We start from the raw sequence: 16,409 nt of genomic DNA, 5'->3' as shown, positions 1-16,409 counted from the left end.
ACAATGACATCGTGAAATTGTCTAATTTCAAGTGGCTCTGCGCTTATCGCCGGCCTAGAATGTGCGGCATGCTGGGTTACATGCCACAGGAGATCCTTCCAGACTTTCTGGAAGTGATGCTGATGACTATGAAGGAGACTACATGTGTAATCACTGGGAAGCGAACAACCTACCTATCCACGACTATCTACACAATTAGTGGTATGAACATGTAGCACGGTACTGATTTCGACATATGGAAGCCCCTCGTTTCTTAAATTTGAAGTCAGATCCCACACAATCTCGTATGTGTGGATCTGAGTTCCTCTCTTCTGGATTTGTTTGGATGAATGGCAGAGCGAGAGCCTCTCCGCTTTGAATATTTGAGCGACTAGCCATAATGGGTGCTGAATGGGATCCGGCGGCTGAGTTTAGCGAAGACACTCACTGACCAATACGTATTTAGAAGACTCATGCTTTCCTTTTTTTGTTAACACACGTTCCCCCAAAAAAAGCAGAGTTTCGGCGGGTTTCTTGTTCTTGAAACTCCAAACCCGGCGAACTCGATTTGAACTGTATTCGGGAGCGTAAAAACCGCGAATGTGGGAAAAACGAGACGGGTACAACCACAAAGAACTTCGGTTAAGACTGTGGAATTATTAACATCGTTAATAATTACGTAGTTCCGGTTCTAAAGAATGCCGGGCTGATCTGAGGATCAAATCAGATACTCGCCCATTTCAACTTTGGCCGTGGACGAGGCGAAAGCGGTGTAGTTTGTGTCTAAATCGCGAGTTTGAAACCGGAAGGTATTGTTGGTGCTAGGTGCACGTTAGTTAGTGTGTTAAGAGTTTTTTTTTTCCTATTTGTAGAGTGAATTAGGTTATTCAAATAATTGTAACTAGAAATACCCTCCAGTGCATCCGTCAAACGATAAATAGGTAAGCTCTATATTCAAATGTGGCACGTGGCGTGTGTAAACTAAATGTGGCTTTTGTGTGGAATTTTTCTGTTGTGTAAAATAGGAGGAAGAGCCGTTTTCGACACCACGTCCATCGTTGGAATCCAGCCCCGAACGCTATTGAAGGTGGCCGCGCATCCCATTCGTAAGCGCTACAACACTCGCGGAAAAGGAAAACCAGCCGCGGCTCGAATACCAGAGTTCATCGGCGGATTCATCGCCCACGTCTCCCATGCACGCAAGAGCCGCCGGCTATTCACGTAATGCCTAGGTTGTGAGTACTCTTTTCGTTTCTTTCTAACACATGCGCATGTAGAGGAATAAATTTGAAAAGCCACACACGTATTAACAAAGCCACAATGCCACACACAAAATAGAGCATGCTAAAAATAGAGCAATAACCGACGACGATAGAATATCGTCGGTAAAGGAGGGCATGAACGCAGATGAAATGATAGGTTAGTTAGAAAAGCAACAGTTTAGAAATCCCATGGGTAGAGGTTCAAAACCAACGTATATATGTGATTTATAAAAAAATATATAATTGCTGTTGAATTGATGTTTGAATGTTTGTAATGATGGTTGTTATGTTTGATATGATTATTGAGTTCTATGTGTAGAGAGTTAAAAAAACGAATGAATAAATGTTGTTGAGAAAGTTATAGAGGTCTAGAAAAAGAACTCGGACGCATCTTTACTGGCTGGCGTGTAGCCGAAACACCGACAAATCGAAACTTTTTTCAGGAAATAGGTCTTGAGTCCAGGGTTGGGGCTCCTTTTCTGTTGCAGCAATATTTCAACCCCCGCACCTCGTCCTCTGAAACTTCAAGGTGGGTGGGTTTGGCATCATTGCGTAGGTCCAATGATGAAAATTTTGGCATAAACGGTGTTCATTGGAAACAACCGTATTGCCTCTGTTGCCTGAATTGTGGAACGCGGATAAACGGTGTCGCGGGTCCTTCTTAGCGCAGAAGAGTCGCGGAAATAACCGGGTTTGTGAGAAAAAGGACAAACCCGCCCTCAGTGGGTGTCTCATTGCCGGGCAAGGATAAAACACGGCGGTCGGTCTCCCTCGCGGGAGTGGCGCTTAAGCCGACCGCTTATCTGCGCAAAATCCCCGGTCGCGACGAACTCGCGCGCTTCCCCGGCGTCGCGGGTTACATTTGGCGCCCAACGTGGTTTTTGGCACGACATTTACGGTCATTTGCAAAATAATTTTGAGAAATTTATTTTGGAAAATTGGATTAATTTTTCCAGGTTTTCAGGAAAATTTATTTCGGGTGGAAATATTTTTTTTTTCCGGTACACATTTAGTATTTTTCTGAATTATATTGAGAAATAGTCTCTAGTTTATTTTCAGTAGGATTTCTTTTAACAATTATAACGTTTATAAAAATTAATAATGAAATGTTTTCAGAAAGAATTTTGAATAATCTCTCGCGTCTAGTCTTCATAGGAAATAATCATCCTCGTCTGCAATTTAAACAATCATCCTTGTCTTTTCTTGTAAACGATATTGGGCATTTTCTCCTTCTCGGTCACTGCTTCCACAAAATTGTGTTTAGCATTTAATAAATTCACTGCATTCTCGGACATTCTGTACTTTTGCAATTTAAAAAAACCGTCATCTGTCAGCTACGCCATTTTTACCCTGAAAATAAATAAAGTATCAGCAGTTAGTGGTACTACTTGAACTTTCTAAAATGGAGTTTCCATGTACTGAACATCTGAGCTTGGAGGAAACTGATTACGAACTGCGAATACGAAATCAACTCGATGGGAATATGGTCGGTTTAGATCTTTTAGAGAAGCAACGGCGTTTGAGAAAGTTATTCAAATCAGATGCGAAGTCAGGACGCAAGTACAGCTCGTCCATTAATATTCGAGACGAACTTAATGTTTTGGAAAAAAATGTGGCGGCGATTGGAAGGGAAGTTAAGCAGAAAGGGTTTGAGTCGAACCATAAATCAAAGTTATTGCATTATTTGTATAGAACAGAAAGATGTACGGTTAACGATGAAGGGGAACAGCTGCTGAAAGATGGAGTACTGCGTTGTTTAGGTAAGATGATCAAAGAATATGATGCAGAAAAATTGTTAGGTGAAACTAAAAGAGATTGTACGAATGAAGATGCAAGACTAGTTACAGAACATGCGGTTGAACCTGATTTACAAGGGACAGAAACTAATGTGGATACTGAAACAAATATGCTACAGGAAATAGCCGATTTGCGTGAGAAGGTGACACATCTCGAGAAAACATTAAGTGATCTTATGTCGATTTTAGGAATGAGGGAGAGAACTGGGGAAGTTAGTTTGTCAGAACAGAATAATGTGAGAAGTACGTCCAATCTACCTGGACGAGAAATTGTAGATACCAGTTCAGAAAATGATATGGAATGGTGTTCAAACAGATTGCCTCAACGACAAAAAAATAAAAAGTCGAATAGAAGAATAGAAAACGCAGAAGAATCAGATTCAACAGTGAACTCTCAGTTTTCTAAATTAAACGGCGCTAGACAACGTAGGAAAAGACGTTACAAGTTTAAGGATGATAAAAGAAAAATAAGTGATAAAATCGAAAAATGGCAACTGAAGTTCACAGGCCAACCTGGTACGCTAAGCGTTGAGAATTTTTTATATAGATTAGAGAAGATTGCCTATAGAGAGGATGTGTCCGCAAAGGAAATTCTCAAAAGAATTTATGCACTTCTGGATGGACCAGCGTTGGAGTGGTTCTTCACACACATTGATGAGTTTGTCGATTGGGTTTCATTTGAACGGCGGATTAAGCAACGTTTTGGGAACCCAAATCACGACCAAGCGATTCGTCAAAGGTTACTCGAACGAAAACAGCAGCGAGACGAAACGTTCGTTGCTTTTGTATCGAGCATGGAACAGCTAAATAAAATGCTTTCCAAACCACTGTCAAAGCGACGGAAATTCGAGATTATTCTCGACAACATGAGACAACATTATCGTTCGAGGATCTCATTTATTGACGTAAATGATTTGGATCATTTGATGAATCTGAATAACCGCATCGACGCAACGGATCCGGTTCTACAAAAAGCATGGGAAAGTCCTCATTTCAAATCTGTTCACTCGATTGAAACAATAGAAAATCAGCATGAAACAGGAAACTGGACAGTCAACAGAAGAAGAAGTAGAAATTTTAGTACCACAAGAACTTGCTGGAACTGTAATCAGCAAGGACATTGTTGGAGAAATTGTATAGAACGAAGATTAATTTTCTGTTATGGCTGTGGAAATTTGGGTAGAACTATAAGATCCTGTGAAAATTGTTCCTATAGCACAGGTCAAAGGAATCAGGATAGGCCTGTTTTCATTCAAGATAGAAGTTGCGACAGGTAGACGCCTTTCCTATTTACTCCCCCCGTCTTCCTATGTGCATATTTGTGTGTGTGTTTTTTGATGTTCAAGCTATGTACCTTTCATGAAGGAACTAATAACAAAAAACACACCTATGTGGAAAGTCCTACGTCGAATTCCATCGATTGAGGAATCGTTGATTCTTTGGAAGATTGCTTGAAGTCTGAGTTGAGAGCTCACAATGATCCGGGAAAAGTAGCAAAGTTCACGAAGAAAATGAACGAGTCGGAGCTATGACCTGTGCAAAGTAGCGGTCATGGGACCGTGAAGCGTAAAGCGAGCACTGATGATGACTTTCGAAATTATCAGTAGTGGACTTTGTGAAGAAACGAAGAGTAGAGCGCCTCAGCACTAGAGAGCAGTCCGAAGAAGAAGAGACTTGATAAACCTCTCGATTGGTTGATTCCGTAGAATCAAGTTTTTTTTTGAAAGCTATGTATCCGAAGTGACGACTAACGGGAATCCCAACGAAAAGACCAGACAAGAGTTCCACCTTCGGAACCGTGTCAAGTGGAAGACGCGACTCGGGTTGTAAATACTTGTATAAATTAGTAGTAGATTAGTTTATTAGTTTTTCCTAGTTCCCTAACCCTTATTTTCTAGTATTAGTCTTATATCTAGTTAGCTTAGTTAGTTAATTTATTTAAAAATATAGTCACTCACGGTTTTTTCTTTGTTTGTGTCCCATATTTTTTTCGCTTGTTTTTGTTCTCTCGTTATTTTCCGTTCCAGTTTATTTTTTGTTTTTGTTCGAAGAAATTCTCTCGGTTTAGTTTATTATGTTTTCGTCATTTTAGTTCCTAAAATAATATGTAAAAATTAATAAATATTTTGATTTTATAATTTACTTGTTATAATCATCGTTGTGGTTCCGGTTCGTCGTTATCCTCCAGCTTGTTTCCCTTTCCTTTCCTTGAGAGTAGTCCCGTTTCTCGTCGGGGAAGTGTTTCACTATTGTCCTGATTCGGTTATCCTCGTTTCGGTATGTTTTCCAGTATTGTCCTTAGCAGCTCCCATCCTTGTCCGGTTTTTCATTTGTATTTCCTTCGTCCTCCGATACAGCCCTCTGTTTCCTCCAGTTGTTGTTCTCAAAAACCGTCCGGTCCTAGTCTTTTTCTCGGTCTCGTTCCTGGTTATCCTCGTCCTTCGTTCGATCGTTTCCCCAGCAACAATCCAGTCCAGCCGGTGATGCTGCTTCCCTTGTAGAACCTAACCTGTGAAAGAAAGAGAAAAACAAAGAGCTTTACACCTAATAGTTGGAACGACTTACCATTTTTACTTTACTTTTTCAACGTCGTCCATATCGCTCACAAGGTTTTTCCTTCTCAAAAAAAAAACACGGAATCGTCCGTTTAATAAAAAAATTAAAACTCGAACTTCCACTGCACTGACAAACCATCGCACCGGTTTGTTTACTTCTCGAACACTGTTTTAGTTGGCAATAGCGTGAGTGAATTGTGTGAGTGTATTGGGAGAATGAGTGTACATCGCGTGTAAGCGAGGGGTGCGTGAATGTTGGATTGGTTGAATATTTAGTTTCGTTTTGTGATTTTGTTAGGAAAAAGGTCATCTCATCGTTGGTAGCATGCCAACGATTGAGAATGACGAACTTTAAGATCTTTCTTCGGATGGGAGCAGGAGATCTTTGGATTTTTCCAGAGTAGCTTCCATATCCGAAGAAATTTCGGGCAAATTTAAGATGGATATTGTTTCATTCCTTTTTACTTGGATAAAGTTCTGAGGTCGGAATGAACAATATTCATTGAGTTATTTTTTCGACGTAGGTCGATAGTACGTTCTTTTTACATCTCCAGAAATACTTCTATTAATGAGAAGTGGAGGATGTAAAGATTTTAGTTATAGTTTTGAGTAATTTCGAGTATATTTTTTCTTCATTTTGTGTAAATAGGATTGTCAACTAAATAGTAGCTCTGGAAGGTCAGATCGATTGATGTTTTTTTTTTTCGAGTTTTTTCTTGTTCCTCAGTTCAGTAGTTTTCTGTTAGTTAGGTCTCTGTAATACCAGTAATTTTTGATTGGCGTTTAGAGTTAACCTTTGCAGTGGTCCACACGACATTTCGCTGGAGACCGGAGCTGCAAAGCGTTGATGGTCAGTTACAGACTGATCAATTGATCTGATACTGGAAATAGAGGATGAGTCAATTCAGTTTGACGATGACCACATATGACCCCGAAAATATTACTGAACAATTCTGCAAAGGGAGACTCTATTTTCGCCTTCGAAAATTTGATTGGTTCAGGCCAATCAAATTTTCGAAAATTAAGCAGGGAATGATGTAGCACGGTACTGATTTCGACATATGGAAGCCCCTCGTTTCTTAAATTTGAAGTCAGATCCCACACAATCTCGTATGTGTGGATCTGAGTTCCTCTCTTCTGGATTTGTTTGGATGAATGGCAGAGCGAGAGCCTCTCCGCTTTGAATATTTGAGCGACTAGCCATAATGGGTGCTGAATGGGATCCGGCGGCTGAGTTTAGCGAAGACACTCACTGACCAATACGTATTTAGAAGACTCATGCTTTCCTTTTTTTGTTAACACACGTTCCCCCAAAAAAAGCAGAGTCTTTCGGCGGGTTTCTTGTTCTTGAAACTCCAAACCCGGCGAACTCGATTTGAACTGTATTCGGGAGCGTAAAAACCGCGAATGTGGGAAAAACGAGACGGGTACAACCACAAAGAACTTCGGTTAAGACTGTGGAATTATTAACATCGTTAATAATTACGTAGTTCCGGTTCTAAAGAATGCCGGGCTGATCTGAGGATCAAATCAGATACTCGCCCATTTCAACTTTGGCCGTGGACGAGGCGAAAGCGGTGTAGTTTGTGTCTAAATCGCGAGTTTGAAACCGGAAGGTATTGTTGGTGCTAGGTGCACGTTAGTTAGTGTGTTAAGAGTTTTTTTTTTCCTATTTGTAGAGTGAATTAGGTTATTCAAATAATTGTAACTAGAAATACCCTCCAGTGCATCCGTCAAACGATAAATAGGTAAGCTCTATATTCAAATGTGGCACGTGGCGTGTGTAAACTAAATGTGGCTTTTGTGTGGAATTTTTCTGTTGTGTAAAATAGGAGGAAGAGCCGTTTTCGACACCACGTCCATCGTTGGAATCCAGCCCCGAACGCTATTGAAGGTGGCCGCGCATCCCATTCGTAAGCGCTACAACACTCGCGGAAAAGGAAAACCAGCCGCGGCTCGAATACCAGAGTTCATCGGCGGATTCATCGCCCACGTCTCCCATGCACGCAAGAGCCGCCGGCTATTCACGTAATGCCTAGGTTGTGAGTACTCTTTTCGTTTCTTTCTAACACATGCGCATGTAGAGGAATAAATTTGAAAAGCCACACACGTATTAACAAAGCCACAATGCCACACACAAAATAGAGCATGCTAAAAATAGAGCAATAACCGACGACGATAGAATATCGTCGGTAAAGGAGGGCATGAACGCAGATGAAATGATAGGTTAGTTAGAAAAGCAACAGTTTAGAAATCCCATGGGTAGAGGTTCAAAACCAACGTATATATGTGATTTATAAAAAAATATATAATTGCTGTTGAATTGATGTTTGAATGTTTGTAATGATGGTTGTTATGTTTGATATGATTATTGAGTTCTATGTGTAGAGAGTTAAAAAAACGAATGAATAAATGTTGTTGAGAAAGTTATAGAGGTCTAGAAAAAGAACTCGGACGCATCTTTACTGGCTGGCGTGTAGCCGAAACACCGACAAATCGAAACTTTTTTCAGGAAATAGGTCTTGAGTCCAGGGTTGGGGCTCCTTTTCTGTTGCAGCAATATTTCAACCCCCGCACCTCGTCCTCTGAAACTTCAAGGTGGGTGGGTTTGGCATCATTGCGTAGGTCCAATGATGAAAATTTTGGCATAAACGGTGTTCATTGGAAACAACCGTATTGCCTCTGTTGCCTGAATTGTGGAACGCGGATAAACGGTGTCGCGGGTCCTTCTTAGCGCAGAAGAGTCGCGGAAATAACCGGGTTTGTGAGAAAAAGGACAAACCCGCCCTCAGTGGGTGTCTCATTGCCGGGCAAGGATAAAACACGGCGGTCGGTCTCCCTCGCGGGAGTGGCGCTTAAGCCGACCGCTTATCTGCGCAAAATCCCCGGTCGCGACGAACTCGCGCGCTTCCCCGGCGTCGCGGGTTACAAACAAAAATATAATTGAGCTGCTGTTTAGATGGAAAAGAGCAGACATGTACACTGTCCAAATTTTACACACACAAATTAAAGTAAAAAAATATATATAAACAACATGTTGATATATTCCAGCATTTTGCAAAACATCATAGATAAATAAACATAATTATATTAATAAATAAATACATTGATCGATTGGTTAGTAATACACTAAAAAAGAATGTCCAACGCTTCAAGACTTGTCCAGTATGTTGTAGTTAAAAGTGAAATCGCCAAGACATGGCATAAGGGAGCGGTGATCGCACAATGTTGCCATGCGGTTAGTGCCATAACGCATTGTTGATGACCCACTATGCAAAGCGTTTGTATGCCCATGCAGCAAAATAATTTCGCCCGATTTCAGGGATAAAAAATCAGCGTATCTGGCAACTCTGCATTTTCGCCGCTGATTTATATTTACATATTGTAATAAATTGACAGACAGTTCACACAAAACATTCAATCGGACAGGACGTTTTTATTGATAGTGAAGAAAGCGAAAATTGAGGATAGAGGAGAAAGTAAAGTTGAAAGTGAATTAGAAAGAAAGTGAAGTTATCGGAGAAAAACAAAAAAGGACAACACAACGTAGGAAGGTACGGATTCAACATATAAAAGTGGTGCCGTGACCAGGATTTTCGGCCCAACGTGACTACGGGAGACGCCATCACGATACACTGGACGGTACGAGGACCTATTGGAGGCGCCATAGGGCTCTTGCTACACATACATGCAGAGCATGTGTTGGGCACACATTCGCTTGTTTACATTCGTAGTGTCTATGCAGCAGAAGCGGATTTTTATCAATCGGCGTTCTTGTAGATGATTTAAATAGAGTTACGGTCATTCTAATAGTGCATAGAGCTAACATGAACTTTGTGAAACAGTTAGGCAAGCTATTTTATGAACAAGAGTTTTTGTGTAACGCATATTATTTAGTTTACTAGCACCTATTTCGCGATGTTCATTGAGCGACTCTCCCATTAGATTGGAATCGAAAAATTGGCAGAAAAGGATTATCAACATTTTCGCACCTAGATCAAAGTCACAGAGTCTCGAGCTCACGTTTGAATGCTTCCTTGTATTTCCATGAATTGGTCAATCGATGGATTTTTTCCGTTTCCGATAAATTTTCTTATAAACGTATTTAGCTTCTCCGCAGAGCATTCGGGTACTCGGAAATCATATCTGAGAGTTGGTTGATATTTCAGGCTGAAAATGTCCTTAATTTCAACATAATCAACTGCTTTTTTGGCGGAACTAGCCGCCGATTAAGGATATCTGCACACGAATATTCATTATAGTTTATTCTTTCACGAGACCAGCAAAAAGCTTAAAGCCTAAATGGGAGCACACTTCACCTAATCCGGCTATACAATCGCAATGTGCAGTTTGCACTATTTCTGTGAAAATTTTTGAATAATCAATCTGCATCCATTGATATGAATCATGGCCAAAACAGAAATTTCTATTTTTCCCCGTGTGTATGGCTTTGACGCTAAAAGTAAATATTTTTATGTGAAGAAACATATATTCGCATGTTATTGATATAGATTAGCGCGTAATCTTTATAACTATTTCGCTAAAATAATTATTTAAACAAAGCTCAATCTTGTCGCTCCATATAATTCCTATGGAGCGATCACTTTTGCCTGCCCAACAGATCACTAATACATATGCACGCTGCAAGCGCCCTATTGCTGTTCGGACATCGTGAGTCTGATTGTTCGAGAAGCTTCGAAAGCTTTTATTGATAGTTTCAAGGCTCGTTCAATCGGAAATCAGGTAATTACCTGTCCGATTTATTCTGCGTAGCCTCACAGGTACGCTTTAGATCTCCGTTTCTCTTTTTTGCATACTCTACGCGGTTCCTGGACATTCGGGGACAATCGATTACCGCCATCCTTGATTGGGGTACATCGCAACGGCCATCCGGCGCCATTTCGAGGTGCTAATTGTGTGTAGCACAATAAGGAGTTGTTCCTATTCAGCCCAGAGGAACTATTGAGGCATTCAGGCGATACAATCGGCCATTCTGCGCCATTGTGAACGTCGCGTGACTGTTTTTGGACATCGCCACGCAGTCCAGTGGATCTTTCAAGCAATTTCAACGATTTTTTACGCTTTTTCCGCTGTTTGCGGTCGCCAACTGAAACGCATCGGACGTTTTTTGTGCAGCTCAGGTCGAGCTTCGAGTATTTTTTGATTTTTTCAAGGCACGCTTAGCCTTGGAATAGGTGAGTACCTTTCCAAGTGATTATTTCTCCAGTGTCCGGGTCTACCGTGGTCTTTTTTTTGACAGAATCGACCAATCCCTGACGTTATCGCTCCAGTTATACCATTCCTTTCTGCGTGATGGCGGAAACGGACTCGACATCGAGGGTCAACGCGCCTGCTGGTGTCTCTAGTGGTGCTACCGGACAGAATAGCCGTACGCACCGAGTACTACTGACACGAAGGACCACACTACTTGCAGCACTGGGTCGGGCCGAGGCATTTTTGGCGGACTACGATGCTGTGAGGGACGCGACGAAGGTGCAGGTGCGGCTGGACCACATCGAGAACGTTTGGAAGAGCTTAGAGGAGGTGCAGACGGAATTGGAGTGTGCTGAGGAGAGCGAAGAAGGTATGGAATTGCATGAAGAAGCACGTGCCAGCTTTGAAGAACGATTGCTAATAATAAAAGCAGAATTAACATCCAAACTTCCTGTTATTCCTATTGACTCTCAAATCCTTCAAACTGTACACTCTACTTCCGCTCTCTCTGGTTTGAAATTGCCGACTATTTCTCTTCCTGAATTCGACGGGGACTATATGCAATGGTTGGGTTTCCATGATACGTTCTTAGCTCTGATTCATTCGAACACCGATGTGCCAGCGATTCAGAAGTTCCACTATCTGAAAGCAGCTTTGAAAGGGGAGGCTGCCCAGCTAATTGAATCGATTGCGATTAGCGCAGCGAATTATAATTTGGCTTGGGATGCTCTGGTGGGACGTTATGCGAACGATTATCTCTTAAAAAAGCGACACTTACAGGCTCTTTTCGACGTTCATCCAATGAAGAAGGAAACCGCAGTGACACTCCACGCGTTGGTGGACGAGTTTGAACGTCATGTGAAGACTCTGCAGCAGATGGGCGAACCGACGGCGCAGTGGAGCAGCATTCTTGAGCACCTACTGTGCACACGTCTACACGATGACACGCTCAAAGCGTGGGAGGACCATGCCTCCACCGTGGACGATCCGAACTATTCGTGTCTCATCGATTTTCTCCAACGTCGGATGCGTGTTTTGGAATCAATTTCCGTCAATAACCATGCGTCTCCTTGCTATGGGAATTCGGTGAACAGTAACTTGAAAAGGTCAACTCAGTTTCGTCTTTCTTCGAACGCTGCCACTACTAATTCTGGCAGTAAGTGCCCTGCGTGCGGCCAGGAGCATTTCATCACCCGGTGTCAGAAATTCAACGGTTTTTCAGTTGCTCAGCGACGGCAACTGGTGTTCAAGAAGCGACTGTGTAACAACTGCTTGAAGGGTGATCACATGGCGAAGGATTGCACTTCAAATTTCAATTGTAGGCATTGCAATATGCGACACCATTCTTTCCTCCATTCTGCGTCGTACGAGGGTTCTCAGAGGTCCGCTCCCGAGACTCATTTCTCCAGTACCCCAGCTGTAGTGCAGAATGCTCCGCCCTTGGTGGGCAAGCCTAGTGTGCAATCGACGGTTGCAGCCACCGAAAACATCCTTGATTGTGAGGTGAGTGCTCCAGTGCAGCAGCCGCGGGAAAACGTTTTTCTTCAGACGGTACTGGTGAAGATTGTCGATGCTTTTGGGCAGGATCATCTAGCACGTGCTCTTCTCGACAGCGCATCGCAGCCCAACCTAATCACTGAGCGGCTGGCACGCCTGCTACGACTAAGAAGAAGCAACGTGAACGTGACTATCCATGGGGCCGGTCAGCTTCAGCAAACGGTGCGCAACTCTATCGTGGCCCAAGTCAAGTCGCGAGGCGGCAATTTCGATTTAGGGATCAGCTTTCTAGTGATAGACAAGGTCACTGCAGACCTTCCGGCGCAGGATATTACCATCGCGGACTGGCAGATTCCCGACGAACTTCCCCTGGCCGATCCTGCGTTCAACATGAGGCAACGCATTGACATGGTTCTGGGGGCGAAACATTACCATTCGTTCTTCCCCAGTGCAGCTCGCATTCAGCTCGGTGAGCAGCTCCCACATCTAATGAAGAGCGTGTTTGGATGGGTCGTAACAGGTTCCGCTTCACTACAACAGCTTACGCAACCGTCCACTTCCACTGTCAGTTCCTACAACACCGTAACTGTATCCATGATTTCGTTGGAGGACAGCATCGAGCGCTTTTGGAAGATCGAAGACTTGCAGATGAGTGATAACTATTCGGTCGAGGAACGTCACTGCGAATCTTTGTTCCAATCGACGGTGGCACGGACAGCTGAGGGACGCTACATGGTCCGACTGCCTCGAAAGCCAGATTTCGACGCCATGATGGGAGAATCCAGAGCCAGCGCTCTTCGTCGGTACGAAATGCTTGAGCGCAGACTGGAAAGGAACTCAACGCTCAAGGAGGAGTATCACAAGTTCCTACAGGAGTACCTGTCCCTCGGCCATATGCGGCTGGTCGAGCCGGGCAGCAAAGTTACAGGCGCTGCTTATTATTTACCACATCATCCGGTTCTGAAGGAGTCAAGCACGACGACGAAACTTCGGGTGGTCTTCGACGGCTCTGCTAAAACATCCACTGGTTATTCCCTCAATGAAGCGCTCTGTGTGGGACCGGTCGTTCAAGACGACTTGCTGTCCATTGTTTTACGGTTTCGTACCTACCAGGTTGCCCTCGTCGGAGACATCGCGAAGATGTATAGGCAGGTCCTGGTACACCCTGACGATACTCCCCTGCAACGCATCCTGTGGCGTTTTTCTACGGACACACCTGTCCAAACCTACGAGCTACTGACCGTGACATACGGACTTACTCCATCGTCATTCCTGGCGACTCGCGCTCTTCAGCAATTGGCCGCTGATGAAGGCGACGCCTACTCTCTCGCTGGTCCAGCATTAAGGAAGAATTTCTACATCGACGATTTCATCGGTGGGGCCAGCTCCACAGAAGATGCAATCCGACTCCGAGAAGAGCTGTCGGATCTAATGCAAAAGGGTGGACTCGAACTGCGCAAGTGGACATCTAACCGTTTCGAAGTTCTGCAAGGCCTGGACGAAGACCATATCGGGACTCAATCAACATTGAGCTTCACTCCCAACGAAACAACCAAGGCACTGGGAATCGGCTGGGAGCCAGAGAACGATTTTCTTCGCTTCGATTCAACGGTGCAACCACGAGAAGCGCCGCCCACGAAGCGTACGATACTCTCTGACATCGCTAAGCTATTCGATCCTCTTGGGTTGATAGCACCTGTGGTTGTACGCGCTAAAATCCTCATGCAGGAGTTGTGGCTGCTTTCCTGCGACTGGGACGAACCAGTCCCAGATACCGTGCGTAGGAAGTGGGAGAGTTTCAGCAGTGAGCTTCCACTTATCTCGTCCTACCGAGTTGAACGCTGCGCATTCCTACCAGATTCGCGCGTGAAGCTGCACACTTTCGCGGATGCCTCTCAAGACGCTTACGGAGCGTGTACGTATGCTCGTTGCAAAAACGACCAGGGAGAAGTGAAAATAATTCTGCTTGCCTCGAAGTCCAGGGTCGCACCGCTCAAACGCCTATCCATCGCACGCTTAGAGCTTTGTGCAGCCGTTCTCGCAGCACATCTGTACCACCGCATCAAGCAAGCCATCGACGTCAGCATTTCCGCAGCATACTTCTGGTCAGACTCATCCGTAACCCTGCAGTGGCTCCAGTCTCCACCCAACGTATGGAAAACTTTCGTCGCTAACCGCGTGTCCGAGGTGCAACACTACACGCATGGATGCCGGTGGAATCACATTTCTGGAGTTGAGAATCCCGCTGATCTGGTGTCCCGGGGTCTCTCGGTCGAAGATTTCCTTTGTAGCGACCTGTGGAAGCGTGGACCTGCATGGTTGTCGAGTTCATCTGAACACTGGCCAATTTCGAAGCCGTCAGAAGTCGCCGACGAGGTTTTGGAGATTAAACAATTAGTCGCTATCGTTCAAACACCATCAACGTGTAACTTCTTGTTCCTCCGTTGGAGTTCGTACAGACGCCTGTTGAACTGCACTGCCATTTGCTTACGCTTCATCAACAATGCACGTATCAAAGCTAGAACCCAATCAATCCCCACTACAGAGCCTGTGTCGCAAATACTTACCGTCGAATATCTTACCCAAGCCAAAACGCTGCTGCTTCGCCTAGCCCAGAGAGATGCCTTCCGAGAGGAAATGAAGGACTTGAAAGCAGGAAAACCCCTGCCAAAACGCTCCCACATTCGCCAAATGAATCCCTTCATTGATCCAGAGGGTGTAATGAGAGTCGGTGGTCGGTTAAACCTTTCGCAGTTGCCCTACCAATCAAAGCACCCTGCCCTCCTCCCAAGCAAGCATCCTTTCCCTAAATTAATCGCTGAGCACTATCACCTTAAGCTTCTTCATGGCGGCGGGCGTCTTCTGCTAAGCGTCATCCGCGAAGAATTCTGGCCGTTACACGGCCGTCAACTAGTTCGTTCCACTACACGTAACTGCTTCCGTTGCGTTCGTCAAAACCCGCAACCCTGCCAGCAACAAATCGGCCAGCTACCTACCTCGCGAGTCACACCGAGTCGCCCATTTTCCGTCACGGGTGTCGATTACGCCGGGCCGCTCTACATGAAGCCGGTCTATAAGAAAGCCGCACCTGCAAAAGCTTACCTGTGCCTGTTCGTCTGCTTCGTGACAAAAGCTGTCCACCTCGAGCTAGTCGGCGATCTTTCGACTAAAGGATTCCTCGCCGCACTACGCCGATTCATTTCCCATCATGGAACACCCACGCACCTGCATTCGGATAACGGCAAGAATTTCGAAGGTGCAAAAAGAGAGCTCGCTGAATTGTTTCTCATGCTTCGGAATCAACATGAGAGAGAGAAACTAGCAGTTATATGTGCCGAAGAGAACATAACTTGGCACTTCACACCGCCCAAGGCCCCCCACTTCGGAGGCCTGTGGGAAGCGGCCGTAAAAGTGGCAAACATTTATTGCGTCAATTAGGACCAACACGATTATCATATGAGGAAATGTGCACCGTTCTCTGCCAAATTGAAGCTGCGATGAATTCCAGACCGCTGCTGCCGCTGTCCGACGACCCGAATGATTTGGCTGCTCTCACGCCGGCTCACTTCCTCATCGGCACTTCGATGTGCGCCTTGCCCGACCCAGAGCTGCTGCATATCCCGGCGAATCGCTTGGACCATTACGAGGCGCTGCAGCTGCACGTTCAGCAGTTTTGGGTCCACTGGAGAAAAGAATACCTGCAGGAGCTTCAGAAGGACACGAAGCTGGCAGCCCGTAACAACAATATCCAGCCCGGAAGAATGGTAGTCATCGTTGATGAGCATCTGCCTCCGGTTCGTTGGCCATTAGCCAGAATCGTTCCACTGCGCCCTGGAATGGATGACATTACTCGAGTTGTTACACTACGAACTCAGCGAGGAATAGTTACCCGTCCAATCACAAAAATTTGCCTGCTGCCGGTCGCATCTGCATCGTCCGAGGAAAGATTCGCCATAGAAGCCTGAAATCACCTGAAATACATAGAAAATATTAGTTAGAATATAAAAAAAAATGAATTTGTTAGCAGTAGTACTTACCAGTTAGATTAGTTTGCATTGTTTACATTTTGTTGAATTACTTCAAGGCGGCGTGTATGTTGATGACCC

The 16,409-nt window shown here is 44.4% G+C and overlaps 1 protein-coding gene and 3 long non-coding RNA genes across 4 annotated transcripts; 3 read left to right on the top strand and 1 right to left on the bottom strand.

The window, feature by feature from the left end:
* The first annotated feature begins 424 nt into the window (after window positions 1-424).
* LOC129772815 (uncharacterized) lies at window positions 425-1,181 on the top strand. Its single transcript, XR_008742642.1, has 3 exons — window positions 425-788; window positions 852-920; window positions 1,005-1,181. It is a non-coding gene; the product is annotated as an uncharacterized LOC129772815 (long non-coding RNA).
* A 1,238-nt stretch (window positions 1,182-2,419) lies between these two features.
* Window positions 2,420-5,746, bottom strand: LOC129778137 (uncharacterized). Its single transcript, XR_008743379.1, has 3 exons — window positions 5,617-5,746; window positions 4,996-5,546; window positions 2,420-2,591 (listed from the first exon to the last, which is right to left on the bottom strand). It is a non-coding gene; the product is annotated as an uncharacterized LOC129778137 (long non-coding RNA).
* Window positions 5,747-6,962: 1,216 nt separating this feature from the next.
* LOC129773766 (uncharacterized) lies at window positions 6,963-7,601 on the top strand. The gene is made up of 3 exons (XR_008742701.1): window positions 6,963-7,208; window positions 7,272-7,340; window positions 7,425-7,601. It is a non-coding gene; the product is annotated as an uncharacterized LOC129773766 (long non-coding RNA).
* A 3,304-nt stretch (window positions 7,602-10,905) lies between these two features.
* On the top strand, window positions 10,906-15,741 carry LOC129774133 (uncharacterized). Its single transcript, XM_055777831.1, has one exon. It carries the CDS (start codon window positions 10,906-10,908, stop codon window positions 15,739-15,741), a length of 4,836 nt encoding a protein of 1,611 aa, XP_055633806.1.
* The last annotated feature ends 668 nt before the right edge of the window (window positions 15,742-16,409 follow it).

The sequence above is a fragment of the Toxorhynchites rutilus genome, chromosome 3, assembly GCF_029784135.1.
Source record: "Toxorhynchites rutilus septentrionalis strain SRP chromosome 3, ASM2978413v1, whole genome shotgun sequence".
Taxonomy (NCBI): domain Eukaryota; kingdom Metazoa; phylum Arthropoda; class Insecta; order Diptera; family Culicidae; genus Toxorhynchites; species Toxorhynchites rutilus.
The sequence above is the reverse complement of the archived record's forward strand: the minus strand, read 5'-3'. Positions and strand labels throughout refer to the sequence as shown.

Bases quoted from the DNA above. Each gene is read 5' to 3' on its own strand.
- LOC129774133 (XM_055777831.1), top strand. From the start codon at position 10,906: ATGGCGGAAACGGACTCGACATCGAGGGTCAACGCGCCTGCTGGTGTC.